Raw genomic sequence first — 22,231 nt, 5'->3', positions numbered from 1 at the left:
AAGTTAGAGCTGAGCAAACCATTCTTAGTTCAACAAAATGGAATTTCCCCCCAGTCACAAACAACTATTAAAGCACATTCAAAACACTTTTCCCCTTAAAGAATTCTGGACACTGTAGTTTACTCCTCATAGAGTTCAATTCCCAGCAACCCTTAACAAACTACAGTGCCCATAATTCTTTGAGAAGGTGGGAATGTGCTTTAAAGGTATAGATGTCTAAAGATGGAAAAGATTTAGCATTAACTTTATTAATACTGATAAGAAGTTTCTACTGTTAACAGCTTGGTATGCAGTTTTGCCTGTAATGTTTCTCTTTTGGATTCATTTTTAATTTTTAAGTACACCAGAACTGCAAATCCTATTAGTTTCAGTGGCAATTGTACATAAATTTTGTGCTTCATTAGAAGTGTGTATGTAAAGGCAATGTAAACATAATAATCATTGATGGGCAAGTGTAATACAAACCTTATAGAATTGTACGTAACAGTTACTTTTCCTGCTCTTGCCATTTAAATTTCATGGATGAGCTGCAGCTCAGTGGTAAAGCATATTATCGATAATAAGGAGCAGTTAGGCCAGTGGTCTGACTTGATAAAAAACAGCTTCCTATGTTCCTACTTTAAGGAATGGCCAATCGTTTAGAGCTTAGGCCTAATTCTTGTATTACCCAGGCCCAACAGTAGCCACAGAAGAAGTTCCATAGTTCTTTGTGGTTCCGTAGTAATAACCAGATGAGAAGCACTGATTTCAACATTATTTCTCCCTTTACTGCTGCTCAGTTAGCAGAACTGGGCTGGCAAGTAACCATGTGATGATTGGATGTGCCAAACAGTATCTGGGTGATGTAGAATCAGATTACAGGAAAGCAGTTTTTCAGTGGATAATATGCTGCCCTGATAACTTAAACATTTGACCTTAGCTGCTGTGCCTTGCAATGCTGCAGGAATTTTGAGAAGTGAAAGGGTTTTAAACAAATGTTGCTGCTACCTGCAGGTGTCACTAGGTTAGACCATTTCCTTGGAAAAGAACAGGAGCCTCTAGAATACAGCAGCTGTAACTCCTTACCTAATCACACACAGCTTTAAAAGCCTCCTGTCAGCTATAGCTGCTACACCTGTCAGCTTTTCTCATATTCATAAGGTGAAACCTTTGCCCTTAGTAGGTTTCTTTCTGCGTATTTATGTTTATGTTTTTTGCCTTGTTCCTGTGACAGATTGCGCAAGATTCACACAAAACGCTTTTTAAAAATTTATTTCAGGGTTATCACAGGCCAAACCACTATATTGCTACGCAAGGTAAGTTGATCTCACATTTATAAGTTTCTTGTATACATGTGTATTGCTCTTTTATGTGGGAAATGCACTTGTGAAGGTTTTCACTTTCGCTTATGTTGTAATAAACAACTAATACTATAGTCAGTGCACCTGATTTCTTCAGATTAGCTCTCTGATCCCAAAACACCCCCCAATTTATGACAGAAGTGAAGAATCTTGAAAGAATCTGTGATGAACAGTACTGTATATATTTAATTAGGCTTTTAGGCTCATTAAAAATGGCTGTACAACTTCCTAGTTCTAATACTCTTGTACCCAAATCTGGCACAGTATACAGAGCAGCTTCACTCGGCTTCATATGCTAAGACAACAGGTGTTTTAAACTTGGTGTAATTTTTTCCTCTACCTTGAGAAAACTGATTCCTAACATGTTGGGAAATTCTCACCTTTTTTTACTGATATTTTGGATATGGTTGCTATTTTAATGTTTCCTTATACTTCGTTCAATGTGCAAAACCAACAGCTTGGCTCCATAGAACAACTTTCTTCTACCTACCACAGAAAAATGAAGGAAGGACTATGGCTTTGTTTTGGTTTCTAAAATTTAGATGCTCATGTTGCCCCTTACAAAACAGCTCTATACTGCCACCTAGTGACAATTTATTCCACTACAGGGTATTTAAAGTGATAGCCAACTGTGTGTGTGTGTGTGTGTGAGAGAGAGAGAGAGAGAGAGAGAGAGAGAGAGAGAGAGAGATGGTTCATGTTTAAACAAGGTTCTGCACTTTAATGCAGAGAACCGGTAACAGATGAATGAATGAATTGTAGTCTCCCATTTTGAGCCATATTTGCAATGCATTATGCACTCCACCTGTGTGGCTTCGGGATGAGGTATAACTGGCCTGATAGAGGCCTGTTAGAGATGCCTGAATTGGAGAAAGATAAGAACATGAATGTCACAGTCTTGCCTTTTCCTCCATTATCTCCAGACATAAACTGGTGACTGAGGAAATTAGCTGACTCTTACTCCTATTTTGGGAGGAAACGAAAGGGTTCCATCCAACTAAATTTTACTCAGAGTAGACCCACTGAAATGAATGCACCCCAGTTAGTCATGCCCATCAATTTCAAGGAGTCTACTTTGAGTTCGACTAGCAATGGCTGCAACCCATACCTTTACTGAAAGCGAGAACATTTGACTAAAACATCTGAACAGACATTTTGGATATGTCCATTAAAATATTTCACCATCATTCTTTCAGTAACATTTCTGATCCAACCCATTCCCATTTTCATGCATGTTATTCCTTTGTACTATGCTCTTCAGGAAAAGGAAATCATTTGAGAAATTAGTTCAAATCCCTACAGAGTTGAGATTGCTATTTAATTGTCCTAGTGCTCTTCTTAAGCTCCATTCAACATATCAAGTGTTAATGAGCAAATATAATTGGATGCCACTAAATAGTGGCAAACATAATCGGTTTGCAATCGGCTACCAATCTGGCTTTTCAACAAAGCTGGAGGGTTGCCTAATCACTTGTGTTTTAGTTTTTTTTTACTGTTTTGGAATCTTCCAAATGAACAAGATTTAGCTTTACAGGGTTTTGCTTAGCAATGAGCTTACCTTTTGTGTCTTTCAAATCAGGTTGATTAGGAAACTGGTGTAAGGAGGACAAAAACTGTTTTACCTATTGTTGTATCAAGGGACCATTAAGCTATGTTTTAAGTGCAACATATTCTAAACCTGCAATTTGGGTTAGAAAATGAGCATCTACGGTACTTTTCTTCTTTACAGTAGCTATAATAGGCTGAAATTGCCACTAATGAAGACTTCAGGTGATCTACAGTAATTGACAGAGACAGTCACAATAAGCACCTGGGTCATACTTGTAATAAGAAAACTATTGTCTTGATGTAATGGATCATGCATAAAGAACAGGCAGGCACAATTTTAAAAGGACTATTTGACATTTTCCAATTGAGAATATTTATTTAAAATCCCATTTCAGCTAAAAGGTGGGCTGGTAGCCGTGTTTGATTCCACAGTGTAGGTCATCTTCCTCAAACTGATCCCCCCCCCCCCACCCAATATTTAGGTCTACACTGCCATCAGCCCCAGCCAGTATGGCCATGCTGAATGGGCCTGAAGGAGAGTTACAGTCCAAAACATCGGTAGAGCAGCAGGCTGGGGGGAATTAATGTAGACAGCAGAAGTAGACAGCTCAGTCGGTAAAGCATGAGACTCAGGGTTGTGGGTTCAAACCCCACATTGGGTGAAATATTCCTGCATAGATGATCCTCATGGTATCTTACAATTCTACAATTCTATGAATGTTTCCATGCTTTTATCAGATAATTGTTGAAAAATTAAACAACATGCATAAATGCATGTTCTCTGAACTGGTCACTTGCTTACTACTAAGAAAAACTAAAACCTTTAAAGTGGCTTCATTTTTTAAACAAAAATTAAAAATGCAAGTGCTAATTAGATAGACAATATCTGCAGAGTAAAAAGTAACTGGAGAACAAAGAGCCATATGGCAAACCCCAGTATGTTCACAGAAGATTGAAATCGTTGAAATGTCCAGCAGAAATGTGTACATTCCACAGAAAAACTCAATTTGTTTGTGCATACTCATAAGTTGATTCGTGTGGTGCTTATCATATAACAAATTTGCCTGCATATCATACTTACCTGACATAAGCAGTGTAACCAGTAAAAGTAATATTACAATTAGACATACAATTAAACACAGGAGCAGTAATTATATTTGATGTGCTTAAGGCTCAAGTTATTAAGGTATGGTTTAAATATATTAGGCCTAATAAAATATTTTAATTACTAATTCTAAATCAGCACCTGCAAACAGGCATTCTTATACCTTCAGTTTGCCTCTAGCTGTAAAACAAACCATTTACTTTCTCACTTATATTGTGAATATAATTTTCTTCCTCAATGCAACAAACTTATCATGCTTCAACCATGGGAAAATCCTTTCGTGTCAGCCTTATAAGCCCCTAAAGATAAGCATTTATAACGCAAGTGTTTACACAGCTTTGACTGTGGTAGCATAAATAGCAAAATTGCAAAATACCAAGCAATCAGAATACAAATGGCACATAGTGCATTTCCTGGCCCAGTTCAGATTCCCAGCTCTAATATTTACAACCTTATACAGAATACATTCACTGTTCCCAAACAAGCCTATCCTGGCCTCAGTATCATCTCCAAATGCCCTCCTCAGAGTGCCCTTTCCATAGGACGTGTGGAGGGTGGAAGCAATAGAAGGGGCCTTTTGGTGGTGGCACCTGTCGGTGGGATACATTCCCCAGGGAAGCTTGCCTGGTACCTTCTGCATTCAGTGAAGACATTCATTCATTTCACCTCCAGTCTTTTTAGTAAATGTTCTCCTTATTCTCCCGGAACAGAATATCTATGGGAAAGAAAATCCTGTTTTCTGTACATTCCTTTCTTCCTTGTTAATTAGATCCTACTTATGCTATGAAAATCACTGCTGTACCTAGTGTTGTAAGTGGTGCCCAGATCTTGCCTTCGTCACAGTGGTAGAAGCTTATTGGCTCTTTTTAAAAAAAGTATCTGCCTTTCCTTCCATGTTCAATTGCTATTTAGATCAAGGCTTTGTAGAGATTACCTCTGCAGTTCCTAAATCTCATTTGAGCCCAAGTGTTTTCATTTAGAGCTTTTGGTGCAGATACATTTATCTAAGCAACACAATTAAAATGGTTCACTTCATTTACTTGGCACTGCAGCTGTATTGTAAAGCACAATTGATTAAAAAAAATATAGAAGTGTACAGTTCTTTTTGTGACTTGATTTCTGCTTGGATGAGGTGAAGACTGGTATCAGAGCTCCTTGCTATACAAGAAGAATGCAGTGTCATTTAAATATTGTTTGGTTGGAATTTTCCTGATATTGGTTGGAAATAATTCTTGCTAAGCCAATAAGGATGTGTGGTTTTATTGTGCACTACCTAGTTTATACCCTTAAATATGACAGAATATTTGCTATTCCATGACTTTGGGACGTCATCAGTAAACAGAAGTCAGGCTGATGCGAAGTATCAAGTGGATCAAAGCCCTTAAGAATTAAAGGAAAAGTTGTTGTTCATGTACAATTTCATTTTTCTTTTATGATATGTGGCCATCTCAAACCTGAAGAATTATGATTCTTTTGGTTAACTTAATAGTATGTTGTTGTTTTTCATTTATTACTGCTCTAGTGTGCACAAAATTATCTTATAGGTTATCTTGTTTGGCAGCTGAAACTCATTCAAGATTAGTACAAGGCAAAGCTGTAATACAGATCAAGCAGTAGGAGCACTTAGATGCCTCTTTACACCAACCATTCCAGAGTCACTTCATTTTGCAGGACAGAATATGTAAAAATATGTAAGAAAAGTAAAAAGTGACCAGTTCAGATGTGGATGGAACATGACAAGAGGAGGTGGAACTAAGAGTAAGGAACTGTTGTTACAAACTCAAATGGTTCCACAGATTTGGTGGATGTTATTCAACAGAATATATGGGCTTTTTTGTAAAAGATTTTTTGCCATTTAGTTTCATTAAGAAATCACTTTAGAACTTTATTTTATGAAGCAGCTATTTTTTATTTTATGTATCTCAGTTACTATATTGAGAATTTAAAATCCCAAATACTCTGAAAGAAAAATAATGTATACACAGTTCTTATGGGTAATTAGCCAATCAGATCACTGGGCTGGCAGAAAATTAGTAATCCTGTAATTTTGCATTTAAATTGAGCCACATGCTGTGGGAACTCTCCTTAGAGATTAGTCTATTAACAGTTGTGGTGCTCCATAAGGTTACCGTATTTTTCGCCCCATAAGACACACTTTTTCCCCTCCAAAAATGAAGGGGAAATCGGGGTGCGTCTTATGGGGCGAATGCCTGCAAGCCTCGCGCGCCCGGCAGGAGGTCCCACCGGGTGCGCGAGGCTTGGGGCGGCAGCCTGTCGCCCGAAGCACGGGGAGCCCTCTGGAGGGCTCCCCCTGCTTCCGGCGAGTGTCTGCAAGCCTCGCGCACCCGGCAGGAGGTCCCACCGGGTGCGCGAGGCTTGGGGCGGCAGCGGACTGCTTGTGCGCACCTAGAAGCTTGGGGCTTGCTGAGCTCAGCACGCCCCAAGCTTCTAGGTGCGCGCAAGCAGTCCGCTGCCGCCCAAAGCCTCGCGCACCCAGCGGGACCTCCTGCCGGGTGCGGGAGGCTTGGGGCGGCAGCGGACTGCTTGCCGGGATGCAGAAGCTTGGGGTGCGCTGAGCTCAGCACGCCCCAAGCTTCTAGGGGCGCGCAAGCAGTCCGCTGCCGCCCCAAGCCTCGCGCACCCAGCGGGACCTCCTGCCGGGTGCGGGAGGCTGGGGGCGGCAGCGGACTGCTTGCCGGCATGCAGAAGCTTGGCGCGCGCTGACCTCAGCACGCCCCAAGCTTCTAGGGGCGCGCAAGCAGTCCGCTGCCGCCCCAAGCCTCGCGCACCCAGCGGGACCTCCTGCCGGGTGCGGGAGGCTGGGGGCGGCAGCGGACTGCTTGCCGGCATGCAGAAGCTTGGCGCGCGCTGACCTCAGCACGCCCCAAGCTTCTAGGGGCGCGCAAGCAGTCCGCTGCCGCCCCAAGCCTTGCGCACCCGGCGGGACCTCCTGCCGGGTGCGGGAGGCTGGGGGCGGCAGCGGACTGCTTGCCGGGATGCAGAAGCTTGGCGCGCGCTGAGCTCAGCAAGCCCCAAGCTTCTAGGTGCGCGCAAGCAGTCCGCTGCCGCCCCAAGCCTCGCGCACCCAGCGGGACCTCCTGCCGGGTGCGCGAGGCTTGGGGCGGCAGCGGACTGCTTGCGCGCACCTAGAAGCTTGGGGCGCGCTGAGCTCAGCACGCCCCAAGCTCCTGGTATAGCGCAGCGATCCGCCAGCCCTGGGAGAGCCCCGCGGCTCTCCCAGGGCTAGCGGACTGCTTGCCGGCACGCAGAAGCTTGGGGCGCGCTGACCTCAGCTTGCCCCAAGCTTCTGGATTAGCGCAGGGGTCCGCTAGCCCTGGGAGAGGCGCCCGGCTCTCCCACGCTAGCGGAGACCTTGCCGGCACGCAGAAGCTTGGGGCGCGCTGAGCTCCGCACGCCCCAAGCTCCTGGTGTAGCGCAGCGCACCTGGGGGGGAAATAAAAAAATTTTCCTTTATTCCCCCCCCTAAAATCTAGGTGCGTCTTATGGGCCGGTGCGTCTTATGGGGCGAAAAATACGGTACATTAAGGAGAACAGCATTCCTAAACTTTTAATTAAATTACTCAGATTCTGTTATTTTGGTTACTGTCTCAACTATGTTTGTGTTCTAACAAAGTCAAATGACATTTGAAATTTGGCTGCTCCTTTGTTTTCTTTGCATTGGATTGATGCAAAGCTTTATGTTGGTATCATAAGCTTTCCTAACTTTTGACAGTGCTGTTATCATCTCAGAACAAAGTATTGTACCAATGATTATTATTCCCTACCAAAGTCAGTGGTCACATCCACATCATATATTAAAATAATATTAGGTGGTTTTCAACTAAGTTTTTCTCAGAGTGGATCCTTTAAATTATTAGACCTAATTTAGAAACGGCATGGTGCCACTGCAGCAGTACAACTGGGTGCCTTTATCTGGCCCATCAGCAACACAACTTGTCTCTCCCACTTTGGTCTCTACAGCCGCAGCAGGTTCTGCAAGCATCCAACAGCTTGACTTCACTCCCAAAGGCACACTCCTCCATTGTCTCCCAGAAAAGATGGGTGCCAACAATTTAGTAATGTTCATTAATTTCAGTGCCTGGGAACTATAGTTTACCCCTCCCAGGGAGCTAAAGTTCCAAGCATCCTTAACAAACTACAGTTTCCATGATTCTTTGAGGGAAGCTATGTGCTTTGAATGGATGGTGTGGATGTGACTGTTTCAGTTTCCGCTTGTAGGGGCCACCTACACATCTGTTTGTCCCGTGATCTCAAGTCATGAATCTGAGAGGGGTTTTGTTTGTTTTTTGTCCTGCCACTTTCCCTGGGAAAACCCAGTCTACTGCTTAATCAGAACAAATGTCAATCCGCAGAAACCTCTCAAGGACTTCCTGCCATCTAACTCTGGATTGTTCTTCCATATCTCAAGCTCTCTACTATCACTTTTTTCCTTCAGATTTTTCTGTTCTTTCTCATACCTACAGGATACATTTTTCTCCTGGTCCATTTCTCCAATACATTTCTATCTCCCATCTCTTTTGTATGGACAGAAAGATTGAGAGCTACAAACAAAAGTGTGTGTGTGTGTGTGTGTGTGTGTGTGTGAGAGAGAGAGAGAGAGAGAGAGAGAGAGAGAGAGAGAGAGAATTTATTTCCCCGAGATGTTGCCAGTGTTCTCCTTGAGCATTCCAGAGACCAACTGGAAACATGTAAAGATACTTATCTAGATAAACTTTAGAAGAGAAAAGTCACAGGAAACCTTTTCTCCAGAAAAATTACCTCTTGAATTGCAACTAACAAGGGTTACATTATGGGGGAATTTAAGCCAAAGCCCAACTCCGCATACTTTTAACACTCTAGTAAAACCTGGTAGAAAAAGAACGACTATTTGCAAGGGAAATCAAAATTAGGGAGGTAATTGTGCTGATTGGTTTAGGGAAATTATTATCTTTGTAAAATACTAAAGCTTGACTTCTTTTGAGATATTGTAATGTTTATTTTAATCAGCTACTACAGCAATTAATCAGTTAAATGTAACAAGGTAAATTTCCTGAAAATGTATTAAGTCGACAGCTCTAACTATTACAAAGTATGGCATATGTGGGGCATTAAATTCACTTAATAATTACTGGGGATTGTACAGTTTGAATAAATACTTACCCATTTCTTACTAGCTTCTCCTTGTTTTTAGTAGTGTCGCAGTAGCAAAAGAGACTATTTTATATCATTTCCTCATGGTAGAGAGTATTTATAGCAGCCATTATATTATATTGCTAGTAGATTATGTCATTGGATTCATAGCAAGAAAATGCTGAACTTTCCCGTAAGGGGAATGAGAATAAGCTGAACCACACCAAGTCCTTCTGCAAAGCAGGTTCTGTTTATTTTTGAGGTGGTTACTTGCACAGACTCCTGGTACATGCGCCTTGAAATTAATCAGGGCTGCACAGCAGCAGTTCTTAGTGGACTGTGCTCTGTGTCAACCTCTGTAAACTTGGCTCCTATAGTGATTACAGTGTCGCTTCCTACCCCAAATCTCTGAAATCGAATTGTTCAGCTCCAGATGACAATAAATCCTGTGCCCCTACCTGCCCTTTAATGCTTTTCAATTCTGTGTGGAGACATGACAGAGTAATAATTTATTCAGATGTCAGAAAATAATTTGAAAAGTGTCAAGTAGAAAAGAAAAATAGGATAGAAGAGAATTACTTTCAAAGACATGCAGCTAGCCTCTTTCCCTCCCATGAATGTCCTGAGTCCAGAATAATTTTGGTGGCTCTCTGGCATATAAGAAAGCAGGTAAAATGGATAGATAACAAATTCTCTATTAAATTCCTACTCCCTGGGGTTATTTTAATTACCATTGTCTTGCTATAGCAAGTAGAACGGAAGCAGGGACACAGCTGACATTCCAAAGGAGAGCATTTCTCTCATCACTCATTCCTAGAGGATTGTGGTACAAACCTAACATCTGCAAGGCTAAAAAAGTGATTTTGGGGGTGTGGGGAAGATGATGGATTATCTTGGAGGAAAGGTTTGATCCAGTTCCTTCCAGAACAATTGGGATTCCTAGTCTTATAAAATTATTTTTCATCTTTTACATTCTTCTACCACCATGCTAATGGTAGGATCTATTTCCTGCATGATCTATGATTTGCATACCCCAAACAAATACATCTACACAGAAGGTACTATTCATTAAAGATTAATACTACTATCCAGTACCCAGTCATGCAGGTTTAGTTCCTACTGATTTTAAAAGGGACATAGCATGCATAACTTATATACAACAACCCAAGATTACAGAATACTATAAAATGCACAGGAAACATATCTGCAAATGAGCTGTTTAGGTGGTGGTGCATGTCTTTTTGCCATTGTCTACATCACTACAGAATTATTTTACCCCATTTCTACTACTCTAGTGCAGGCATCCCCAAGCTTCGGCCTTCCAGATGTTTTGGACTACAATTCCCATCATCCCTGACCACTGGTCCTGTTAGCTAGGGATCATGGGAGTTGTAGGCCAAAACATCTGGAGGGCCGCAGGTTGGGGGTGCCTGCTCTAGTGTTTACTACTTCATTAGATATAATGTGGTAATGTGGGCTCAACTGTTTGGGATAGGGAAGTGGCATTGGGTTCCATGAAGGCCTTTCTCCTCTCTGGATAGCCCTCAGCCATGCACACATTGCCCATTAAGCAGGATTGGAGATTCATAAAACCTGCCATCCCCTTTAACCTTCCCTGAGTCCCTTCCTGCTCTTTGGGCTTAGAGCCCCTGACTGCGTCCACATGGAGTCATGCTCACACACTGCAGGACAAATTCTCCTGTTTTTAAGAAGCATAATCAGCCTGGGTAGTGATGGTGGGTGGATCCCTCTTCTCCCAGTTCTCCTTGGGGTGGCTCAGAATGTGTCAAAGAACTCCCCCACCCCAGTAATCAGATATTCAAAGTGGTTTCAAGTCGTTCTGGACCCTTTCCAAGCCTCTTGTGAGTCTCCCCCATAACCCACAACTCCTCAAGCCTCCAGGCCACGATCATACCTGGAATATACATCTGATTGGCCACTGTGAGGACAGGATGCTGGACTAGATGAGCCATTGGCCTCATTCAGTAGGTTCTTCTTACATTTTAAAGAAGCTGTCGGGAGCTGTTTTCAGGATCTGAGGTGTCATAAATATGTGAATGACGCCCAGCTCTACCTCTCTGTTCCATCTGAATCAGGACAATCGGTTAAGCCAGAGGTTTTCAAGCTCCCTTGACCAATTACATTATTTCTGCGGCACCCCATGTGGCTCAGGAGCCCAGTTATGCCACCCCTTGCCTGCAGAGCTGGCAGCCTCTTGCCCTTTTTCGAACACATTCCCTTGCATAGTGTTCCCTCAGCCTCCACTCTTCTCCCCTCTCCTTGTGAGTCCTTCGGGCAGCTGCTGCTGCTGCTGCAATAAACAACTGTGCAAGTCTTTGGAAGGCAGAGGCATGAGAGGGCATAAGGAGAGGGAGGGAAGGAAAGAGGGGCAGAGGCCAGTGTTGCCCACACTACCCTTGACTCTCATTCAAGGCACCCCAGGGTGCCATGGAACACTGGTTGAAAACCACTGGGTTAAGGTGTTAGACCAGTACCTAGAGGTGAAATGGACCAATAAATTGAAGCTGAATCCTAAAAACACAGGAATGTTTGGTGTCCCAAGTTCTTGAGTCTGGGAGGTGGGGAGACAGCCTGTCATAGATGGTGTTGCATCCCTCTGGAAGAACCAGGTCCTCCTGAGTTCAGCCTTATCACTGGAGGCTAGTAGTGTCTTTTTCCAGCTCTGGCTGGTTCACCAGCTACAGCCTCTTTTGAACCGAAACAACTTGGCCACAGTACTCAATGCTCCAGGTTGGATTATTGCAATGTGCTCTACGTGGGGCTGCCCTTGAATATGATTTGTAAACATCAGCTGGTCCAAAATGCAGCAGCCAGATTACTGGCTGGAGTTCACTTCAGAACTCATATAACCCCTGTTTCAAAACAGTTTGCTTGCGACATCATGTCTAGGCCTAGTTCAAGCTGCTCATACTAGTGTTGGAAATCCTAAGCAACTTGGGCCCCAAATATCTGAAAGACCACTTCCTTCCCTGCAGACCCTCCTGGGAGTTACAATCAGTGGAGGGGGCTCTCTTGGTAGTTCCACATTCCTCCTAGGTTCAGGGGTTGGTGAGCTGGGAAAGGATATTCCTTGTAGCAGCCCAAAAGTTGAGGAATTCCCTCCCCACAGAGGTACATTTGGCAGCTTCATGGAACAGCTTTCATTGTATGCTGAACATACACCTCTTTACCCTGACAATTGAGATGTATGTTTTAGGCCCAATCTAGTTGTGATTGTAATTTCTTTTAAATTTTTAGTGCTGTGTTTATATTTCTGCAACACAACCTGGGCGCTTCTGGGGAGGGACTGATAGTGGTAGTAGTAAAAAATACAGATAGATGGTTCTGCTCAAGTGCCAAACATAAGATTCTGTTTTGACTGCAGAGGGCTGTAAGCAACTACTCTGCAGCCACAGTTAAAGCAGATATTTGAGATTGGACAGCTTCCCCTTATAAATAATAACTCCATACAATGCACCTGCTCTGAGCCCTGCAGGCCAATGATATTGATCTTGCAAGAATGATTGCCTAATTTTAATTGCCTTTGTCATTTTTGCGTAGGGCACTCACACAAAACAAGGCTGGAGATGCAAGATGAAAACATTAAAGCTAAATGTTTTCAAATGTCAATGAAAAATACATTTTAACAGATTACTGTTGGATATGTGGGTGTGGGTTTCTTCACTTTAATAGTATCCTTTAATGGGTTTCTCCTGAGATAAGTGGGCACACGAGCTTTCAGGTGCAATTAGTGATGTGGTATGTCGTTTGCAGCTATTGTTTTAGAAAAAACATTCTTATTTCAAGGGTGATTATTGTTGCCCTTTTTTTATCAGCTGTCGGCAACTCTGATGTTAAAATTTTAAAGGTATTGCAATGTTTCAAGCAAGTCCTCAAATGAATAGACTAGTAAAATTCTAAATAAGTAACTAAAAAGTGTTGTGAAGAGGATTAGTAATTGGTTGTTTGTAGATGCAAGATTTTAGTAATTGATGGTGTTTTATATCTGCTTATTATCTCTGTCTCCAATAGACGCTCAGACAAAGTGACATAGCAGGGTAAAAAAAAAAAATGACAGGAGCAAAAGTGTTAGAAGAAGGAATACCTGGGTAGGACCACACCCTCCCCAAAGGCCCAGTCAATGCTTGGGATTCATTGTGGATCCAGCTTTTAGCCTGGATTCCCATAGAGCACTCCAGAAACAACAGACATAGGCTATTCTAGAGCCTAGGCAGATACTTTAGGGGTGGGGGTGGTCCCGGTCTTCCCCCTCCCTCGGGCTCATTTCTTTCGTTATGTTCTAAAATTAAGATAGTTGTCAGGCCTGGCATTTAAACAATGTTCTCTCCTGCTGTCAAAGGGGGAAAAACTGTCTCAAAAAACCTGCCTCATTTCAGAAGGAGAGATTTGAGAATTAAGACTAATTAGAGCAATAGTGCAAACTAAGAAAAATGTTTAAACTGAGAAAGGCCAATATCGTCCACTGAAACATTACTCATGTCAAAAGCATAAAAACCTGGTGGTGTGCTACTATTTATTTATTTCAACAATTTATACATACTGTACTTCCTAAGTCTCTAAGGAGTGCTCGCCAGGACAGGGGTGGGGTGGGGCAGGCCTGGGTTGGCCACAGCCCCTCCTGGCAAGCAGCAGAAGCGCCCCACTGCCGCTGATGCTGCCCTGCCTGCTCTATTATTTTTTCAAACTCTCAGCCCTAGTAGTTACAGTGGTGCCTCGCAAGACTAAATTCATCCCTTCCGCGGTTTTTTCGTCTTGCGGATTAGCGCTATTAGCGGTTTAGCGGCTATTAAAGGCTTAGCGGTTTAGCTGCTAAAAGGCTATTAAAGGCTTAGCGGCTTAGAAAAAGGGGGGGAAAGCAAAAAAAAAATCTCAAGACTCGCAAGACATTTTCGTCTTGCGAAGCAAGCCCATAGGGAAATTCGTCCTGCGAAGCGCATTGAAAAACGGAAAACCCTTTCGTCTAGCGGGTTTTCCGTCTTGTGAGGCATTCGTCTTGCGGGGCACCACTGTATTTAACAGTGCATTCTTAAACATTCCTATTAGAAATAAACATATTGATTACAGTGACACTTTCCCTCAGGTATGTTTGTGTATAGGATTGCAACCTCCTGTTAAAAAACAACAACACCAACTTTCTTTCAAGAGGGGGGGAAACACTTAATTGCAAATTAGTTTGAAAGAAACTGAAACCTCCATTGAGCCTTTAACAAGCTAAATTAATGAGCCTACAGAAGATCTCTGCCTCACCTCTTAACGCACTTGAGAGCTGTCAAGTTTTTAATATTGCCTATAACATTATCAGTGTGTATTCCTCCAATCCTGTTATGTGCTGAGAATAACCTGTGGATTGATTTGTCCTTTCAGGACCAATGCAAGAGACAATATATGATTTCTGGAGAATGGTCTGGCATGAAAATACAGCAAGCATAGTCATGGTGACAAATCTCGTGGAAGTGGGAAGGGTAAGAAAGTTTGGGAAATTGTCTATATTTATGCATGGTGTGGGGATTTCTCTGTTTTGAATTTAACAACCTTGCTGCTAACTTTTCTACTTAAGTTGTGAGTTAGCCACTCCAGTCTCAAACACAATGGACTTTTGTGTTTTAGAGCAGGGGTTGGCAATGTGCGGCCCATGGGCCAAATGCGGCCCACAAAGACCGTTTTACCGGCCCATAAGCCACCCCTGAACCAAGCCGCCTGCTCGGCAAGTCCCCCGTGAGCTGCGCTAAACCGGCGCAGCGTAGGGATTTGCTGAGCAACGCCGGAAATTGTTTCTGTGCATGCGCAGATACTGGAAATCACATCTGCGCATGTCCAGACGCCGGAAATCGCTTCTGCGCATGCACAGTTTTCGGCATCTGGGCATGCGCAGAAGCAATTTCCGGTGACGCGTACAGGCACAGATGCAATTTCTGGCATCGCGCTGTGCCAGTCCAGCCCACGGACAATCTCCGTGGGAGTGATCCAGCCCATGGCCGGTAAACCTTGCCAATCCCTGTTTTAGAGCAAGCACGGTGAAGTGGCTCAGGTTGCTAGGCTCAGATTCCTCTATTCAAATCCTCACCCAGGGCCAAACTACATGTGATGGGAGATCTGTGGCTGGATCTCCAGATACCTCTCCCTCCCCCCCCCCATAAAAAGAGCTGGAGTGGGTTTTGAATCGGGGGATAATTCACCCCTGTCCCCCTGCTTCTGACACTTTCCATCACATGCTGAAGATGCACCTCTTTACCCATGGTCTTTGACACCTGAGAGAGAGAGATTCAGAAAAATTATACTTTCAAAAATTATATACTGTACTGTCTTTTAGGACAAAATAGTAGCCATTTGGCGAACTTCGCATACTTGTCGTAAAAATAGAAGTGTGTGCATGCGCGTGAATGCGCGCACACACACACACACACACACACAGCTCCTCTGGAAGGATGGGATAGAAACATAATAAACAAAACACAACCTCAACAATCTATTTCTCCAGGAAATTTTCTTACTTATATTAGCCAACCACAGATTTCCTCAGAAATTTGGATGGCTGCAGAAAATTGCACCCAGGTTTCCTTCAACGTCTAAAACACACAGACAAAATACAAGGGAAACCTCCCTAATACACTTCAGATATAAGAGAATTTATTTCTACTCCTATGATTCCAAAAGTACTTCAGTGTGTTTCACTGAATGAGGATAGGCCATTTTTGGACTTTCTGCCTAGTAATTAATTTTTGCAGGGTATAACTACTTTCTGCAGTGACCAGATTGCCTGGCCTTTCCTCGGTGAAGCTGTGCTTTTCGTTTCCATAGAAATAATAAGGAGAAGCAATCCAAATTTCTAAGTTCCCAAGGAATAAGTATCTTAGGTCATGTACACTTTTATTTTCAAAAGATAGTAACAGAAGTTTGCTTTTCATTTTAAATGGTCAACAAGAGTTGTTGGGTTTCTTATTTATTTTACTGTATCATTAGCATTGATGCAGGTCAGGGTGTTTAAAACAGCCTAGTGAGTACACTGTTCAATTTCCTAGTGAAAATATCAAACTCCATCAACTATGTTGTCAACACCTCCAGGAACAGTGCATTTATTAGCTGCTGAAAAAAATGGGAAATTGTAGATATACTTCGGTGTAGCTAAAGCAGTCATGATGCATGTTTTTAATTTCCTGCCAAAACAGTAGTTTATAATTTCCCCCCTGAAAAATAGACATGTGGACTATAAATGATCAATTAATTTTTCAGTAATATGAGTAAATGTGTCATTTCCAGCTTCCTTTATTGTAAATTCAATTTTCATTCTGTGTTTAGAAAGGGGATTTTTGTTCATGGTTTATTGTGAGTTTAAATCCTAGTGCCTAGACATCTAAAGTGCCTGAGCCTGATCACAAATCAGGGAACAGGACCACTTTTGGATGAGAAACCAGCACGATTTGTGAGTATAATTAGGTGCTGTTATGAGAGCACAAAGATGCAACCAGTTGGACTGGCTTAAAAGGTCAGATTGAGGCCATTTAGGACCCAAAGGAGTTTGAGACTTGGTGGATCAATAAATCACCTCTGTCACTTGCATTCAAACTGAAGCAAAAAGTTACAACTAATTTATTGATATGAAACTTTCCAGTATATTCTTGTGAGCAGAGAGTTTGACTTGATGGCCTGCAATATTCCTTCTAAGTTCATGATTCTCTGACTGTAAAACTGGAATCTGGACAAGAGGATGGCAAGCTTCGTGGTGCTGGTATACAGTTCCATGGGAGTGGGTTATATTTTCTAATGTTCTTGGTGTATCATTGCTGCAACGTCTGAATTTTTAAAAAGTATTATTAAAATTTAAGTTGGCCTAAGAAGACATAGGGTGATGGGTGAAATTATCCTTATTTCCACCACACCACCTCTGTAGAGAGAGGACACCTATTGCAAAGTAGTTTTCTGGTTTCTTCTCTAAGTACCTAATTCATGGTTCACCATATCACTGCAGAACTCGTTTTATTATTTATATATCCTCATTACTCCCTACCATTCAAGTTAACCACATGACATCAGTCTATTTCTTTAAATGAGGACTACTGTATTTTTCCTAGTCCTGAACAAAATGGATTTATCAATCGCCTGACAGCTTAAATACTTAACTCTTCCTTCCCTGTATCTCATGATATAAATTAGCATTAGCCCTGTTCTACATTTAATTTCCAAAGGGTTCCAGTTTTTCCTATCTTTGACCAAGGAATGTTCTTGCAGGTAGCATAAGTTGAAAACCACAGCTTGCCCAAATCTCTTAATATCACTGACTCATGGGGTATTCCCTTGCAATCTCCAGAATCATTGCATAGCTTTTAAGAGAGATCTGTGCTTGCCAGATGGTTTGCCATAGGATCTGCTCAACCCAGGCCCATCATTGGCAGGGCCCACCAGAGCCGACACTTGGGCTGCACATCAGTAGCTCTGCTGCAGCCACTAGCACCCCACTCCACCTTGCACTGAAGGGCTCACTCACCTGGGAGCTTATACAGCAACTAGTCCATTACAGCACTGCCAATGGGTAAGCCTGTAATGAAGAGGCTGGTAGCTGCAGGAACATTGCCATCAGGGCGCAGCAGGTGCTGGAGGCGCCCACAGAGGGCAGCTTGCTCAGGTTCCTCCAAAATCTAGAGCTGCACCAGTTGTTGTTGTTTAGTCATTTAGTCGTGTCCGACTCTTCGTGACCCCATGGACAAGAGCACGCCAGGCACTTCTGTCTTCCACTGCCTCCCGCAGTTTAGTCAAACTCATGCTGGTAGCTTCGAGAACACTATCCAACCATCTTGTCCTCTGTCGTCCCCTTCTCCTTGTGCCCTCCATCTTTCCCAACATCAGGGTCTTTTCCAGGGAGTCTTCTCTTCTCATGAGGTGGCCAAAGTATTGGAGTCTCAGCTTCAGGATCTGTCCTTCCAGTGAGCACTCAGCGCTGATTTCCTTCAGAATGGAGAGGTTGGATCTTCTTGCAGTCCATGAGACTCTCAAGAGTCTCCTCCAGCACCATAATTCAAAAGCATCAATTCTTTGGTGATCAGCCTTCTTTATGGTCCAGCTTTCACTTCCATTCATCACTACTGGGAAAACCATAGCTTTTACCATACAGACCTTTGTTGGCAAGGTGATGTCTCTACTTTTTAAGACACTGTCTAGGTTTGCCATCGCCTTCCTCCCAAGAAGCAGGCGTCTTTTAATTTCGTGGCTGCTGTCACCATCTGCAGTGATCATGGAGCCCAAGAAAGTAAAATCTCTCACTGCCTCCATTTCTTCCCCTTCTATTTGCCAGGAGGTGATGGGCGCAGTGGCCATGATCTTCGTTTTTTTGATGTTGAGCTTCAGACCATATTTTGCGCTCTCCTCTTTCACCCTCATTAAAAGGTTCTTTAATTCCTCCTCACTTTCTGCCATCAAGGTTGTGTCATCTGCATATCTGAGGTTGTTGATATTTCTTCCGGCAATCTTAATTCCTGCTAGGGATTCATCCAGCCTTTCGCATGATGAATTCTGCATATAAGTTAAATAAGCAGGGAGACATTATACAGCCTTGTCGTACTCCTTTCCCAATGTTGAACCAATCAGTTGTTCCATATCCAGTTCTAACTGTAGCTTTTTGTCCCACATAGAGATTTCTCAGGAGACAGATGAGGTGATCAGGCACTCCCATTTCTTTAAGAACTTGCCATAGTTTGCTGTGGTCAACACAGTCAGAGGCTTTTGCATAGTCAATGAAGCAGAAGTAGATGTCTTTCTGGAACTCTCTAGCTTTCTCCATAATCCAGCGCATGTTTGCAATTTGGTCTCTGGTTCCTCTGCCCTTTCGAAATCCAGCTTGCACTTCTGGGAGTTCTCGGTCCACATACTGCTTAAGCCTGTCTTGTAGAATTTTAAGCATAACCTTGCTAGCGTGTGAAATGAGTGCAATTGTGCGGTAGTTGGAGCATTCTTTGGCACTGCCCTTCTTTGGGATTGGGATGTAGACTGATCTTCTCCAATCCTCTGACCACTGCTGAGTTTTCCAAACTTGCTGGCATATTGAGTGTAGCACCTTAACAGCATCATCTTTTAAAATTTTAAATAGTTCAGCTGGAATACCATCACTTCCACTGGCCTTGTTATTTGCAGTGCTTTCTAAGGCTGGTTTGACTTCACTCTCCAGGATGTCTGGCTCAAGGTCAGCAACCACACTACCTGGGGTGTACGAGCCATCCATATCTTTCTGGTATAATTGAGCTGCACCAGAGTACTCCTTAATAACTGCAAAACATTCACATTTTCTGACTCGGTCTAAATTTTCCAATGCAGTGAACAAAAGAAACTTGTAGATAGATCCTGCAACCAGGATAAACTGTTTGTAGATCCAATGCCATATAACGTAAACCAATGCAATCTCTCATATTTTGCATTAAACATAACCATCTTGCTCAGCGAGTGTGAATAATGGCCAGCCTGTTCCCAAACCTATAGACCTTCCTCACCCATAGCTCTTAGAAGAGGCATCCATCATGTGGGCAGGGATCGCCTGAACCCTCTTTCTTCCCTAGAAAACACACAATGCCAGTGGCACCTCAGTTCACACATGCGCCTTTTATGTAAGCTTCCGGTAAGATCCAGCTTAGGATAGCAGTATCTTTCGGCAAATTTGGGGGAATAATGTGTTTTCCAGTGCATTGTGTGAAAATATTCTTGAAGCTGTTGTATAAACTGTTGTGTTTATACTACAGTAAGTTTCACTGTACAGAGTGGATCTTAACACCAAGTAAGGGCTCATCCAGAAAACCTGATTGCCATTTGCCTTGATTCAGTGGCAAAATGTGTGTTTTCCTGGCAGAAAGCACCAGGACAAACAACAACAACAGCACTCAGACATGGAGCTTTAAAACCTGAACCTAGAAAAGCGGCACAAAAGGAAGCCTCCTTTAAAGAGCGTCCTTCAAAAATACTCATTAATAGTTAGAACACAGAAGTCTGGCAATTAATCTTCACTAGGACCGTGGCCTCCAAGGGGGTACAAACTCTGTTTCCTGTCCATCACTGCTGAGTCACTTAGGGCTGTGTTATGCTTCCATTAGTAATAACTTTAGCTGGTTCACTGTCCTTGAGGGTTTTTCTGGCAGTGGCAAGGGGGCGGCAGCGTTGTTTTCACTCCACTATCATGTTTTGACAATAGGTTAGATTCCTGTAGAGCCAGCACTGTGACTTTTTGTGGCTTTCAAGTTTTTTATTTATTTAAACGTGCTGTTGTAACTGCTCACCGCTGCTTTTGTTATTTGACTTACAGATTTCTTGGGAGACCACCTGCCCATTTTTTACATCCAAAAGCAAGGGGGGTGGGGTGGGGGGAAATAGCTCAACTTTTTTTTTTTTCCTTTCCAGGAGAGAATACCTATTTAACATGTTTGCCACATAACTTGTGTTTGTCCTTCATGAATTAATCATGGAGGGGGCGTATGTGTGTTTGTTTACCCGGACTGGATAGTCATTAAATTTGTGCTCGGATATAGCTTTTGCCCTGGAGCTCTATGCATCAGGATGGTTTTAATTGCAGGCAGAGGAGCCACTGGGAGGCTTTCTCTCACACAGGCACCTGCTGCAGATGATTCAGCCCTTCCATTCGCCTCTAGCAGGGCCTGCATACATCTGCCAATACCTGTCATTATCTGAGGCAGGCTTGTCAAAACCCTGCATCCTTTAAGCTCTCCTGAATTCCAGCAAGGGACCCTCGTCGGTTTTCCTGGCACTTGTAGACCGCAGTGCACCTGGTATTTAAATGGCAGCAAAATGTGTTTTGATTGTTTTCCCCCTTTAATGAATCTACCTGAGGGACATTTAGCTCTTTATCTGGTAGCATGTAACTGAGTAGCTCACATTTACACTGTTTCTGTGGAGAGACCAAAAACAAGCAAACAAACAAACAATGCCCTCCTCTCCCTCCCCCCAAAACCCCTTGCATTCTTGTGCTATTATACTGATCCATCTGCCATAGGTTCTGTAACAAAATCTGCAGAGGTCCCCCAGGAGTGTTTTGCTCTGGTAATCTACACTAATGATTTCCGAACATATTTAGCCAACTTTATGAAGACCTCATTAGAATGTGACTGAATTCTCCCCAAAAATGCAAATAATGCCTCATTAGAATTTAGAGCAAGCCATTATGGAGTTGCCATAAAAAATATTCTTTGAAAAATGATGTGGTGCAAGGGCTGGTTTCCACAGACCTTCCACACCAGCAGTGCACCACCCTACATATACAGAAAAACGTTATGGAACCTCTCCCGTGATTAGAGAATCATGTTGGATCAGAAGTGGCTTTATCTAAGTCTTTCAGAAAAGACCTATCAGCAGGCATCAAAAGGTCTGGCAAGCTGAGGGACACAAGGCAAAGATTCAGTGGCAAGTCAATGGAGGGAACTGGTGCCAGATCAGCCCCACATCCATTGCACCAGTAGACCATCACCCCCTTTTTCATAACCATGGCTTCTGGATCAGGCTTGATCATTGCTCATGCTGCCCCACTGCCTTTGGCTTGCCTCATTGCACCCTAAACTAAACAGACCCCAGTTTGACAATGGCTTTAAAAATATTTCCACTGACCCTAGCTTACATCTATGTGGATGACCGTTGTTGTTGTTGTTTAGTCGTGTCCGACTCTTCGTGACCCCATGGACCAGAGCACGCCAGGCACTCCTGTCTTCCAGGACTCCTGGATGACAATAGGTGCAGTCCATACTGTTTCCACATGCTTGTGTAGGAATGATGCCAGAAATATTATTTAACTGTCCTGGAGCGTGATGGTCATGCATTTATTGATTTGTACTATCTTGGCCCACCGGACATAGTTATTAGCTGCACATTATCAGTTGAGTTCAATAATTATTGAGCACCACTATCTCTGGATCAGGGTCAGTGCATTTAATGATAAAAGCTAGCAATTTTATCCTTGTCCTGGGTTGCAGCAACATACGCAGTGAATATAAATTGCCAAGAGTCCAAAGAAATAAGATGAATGTGCATGTTGTGGACCAAGTGCACAGCGGGGGATTTTTGCATCTCTGGGTTGTTGTGCTTCTGCAGCAGTCCCACTGCCAAA

The 22,231-nt window shown here is 43.0% G+C and overlaps 1 protein-coding gene across 4 annotated transcripts in view; it reads left to right on the top strand.

Annotated features, from left to right (window-relative positions):
- Positions 1–22,231, top strand: part of PTPRM (protein tyrosine phosphatase receptor type M) — a 407,502-nt gene that overhangs the window by 359,811 nt on the left and 25,460 nt on the right. For all 4 annotated transcript variants that reach the window (XM_081205534.1, XM_081205536.1, XM_081205535.1 and 1 more), the window contains 2 exons: positions 1,259–1,295; positions 14,509–14,606. In XM_081205534.1, the coding sequence (XP_081061660.1) occupies positions 1,259–1,295; positions 14,509–14,606 (135 nt within the window). The remainder of the gene's footprint in view (positions 1–1,258; positions 1,296–14,508; positions 14,607–22,231) is intronic.

The sequence above is a fragment of the Podarcis bocagei genome, assembly GCF_964188305.1.
Source record: "Podarcis bocagei genome assembly, chromosome: 8".
NCBI lineage: Eukaryota > Metazoa > Chordata > Lepidosauria > Squamata > Lacertidae > Podarcis > Podarcis bocagei.
Note: the sequence above shows the minus strand (reverse complement) of the source record. Positions and strands in the feature narration are given on the sequence as shown.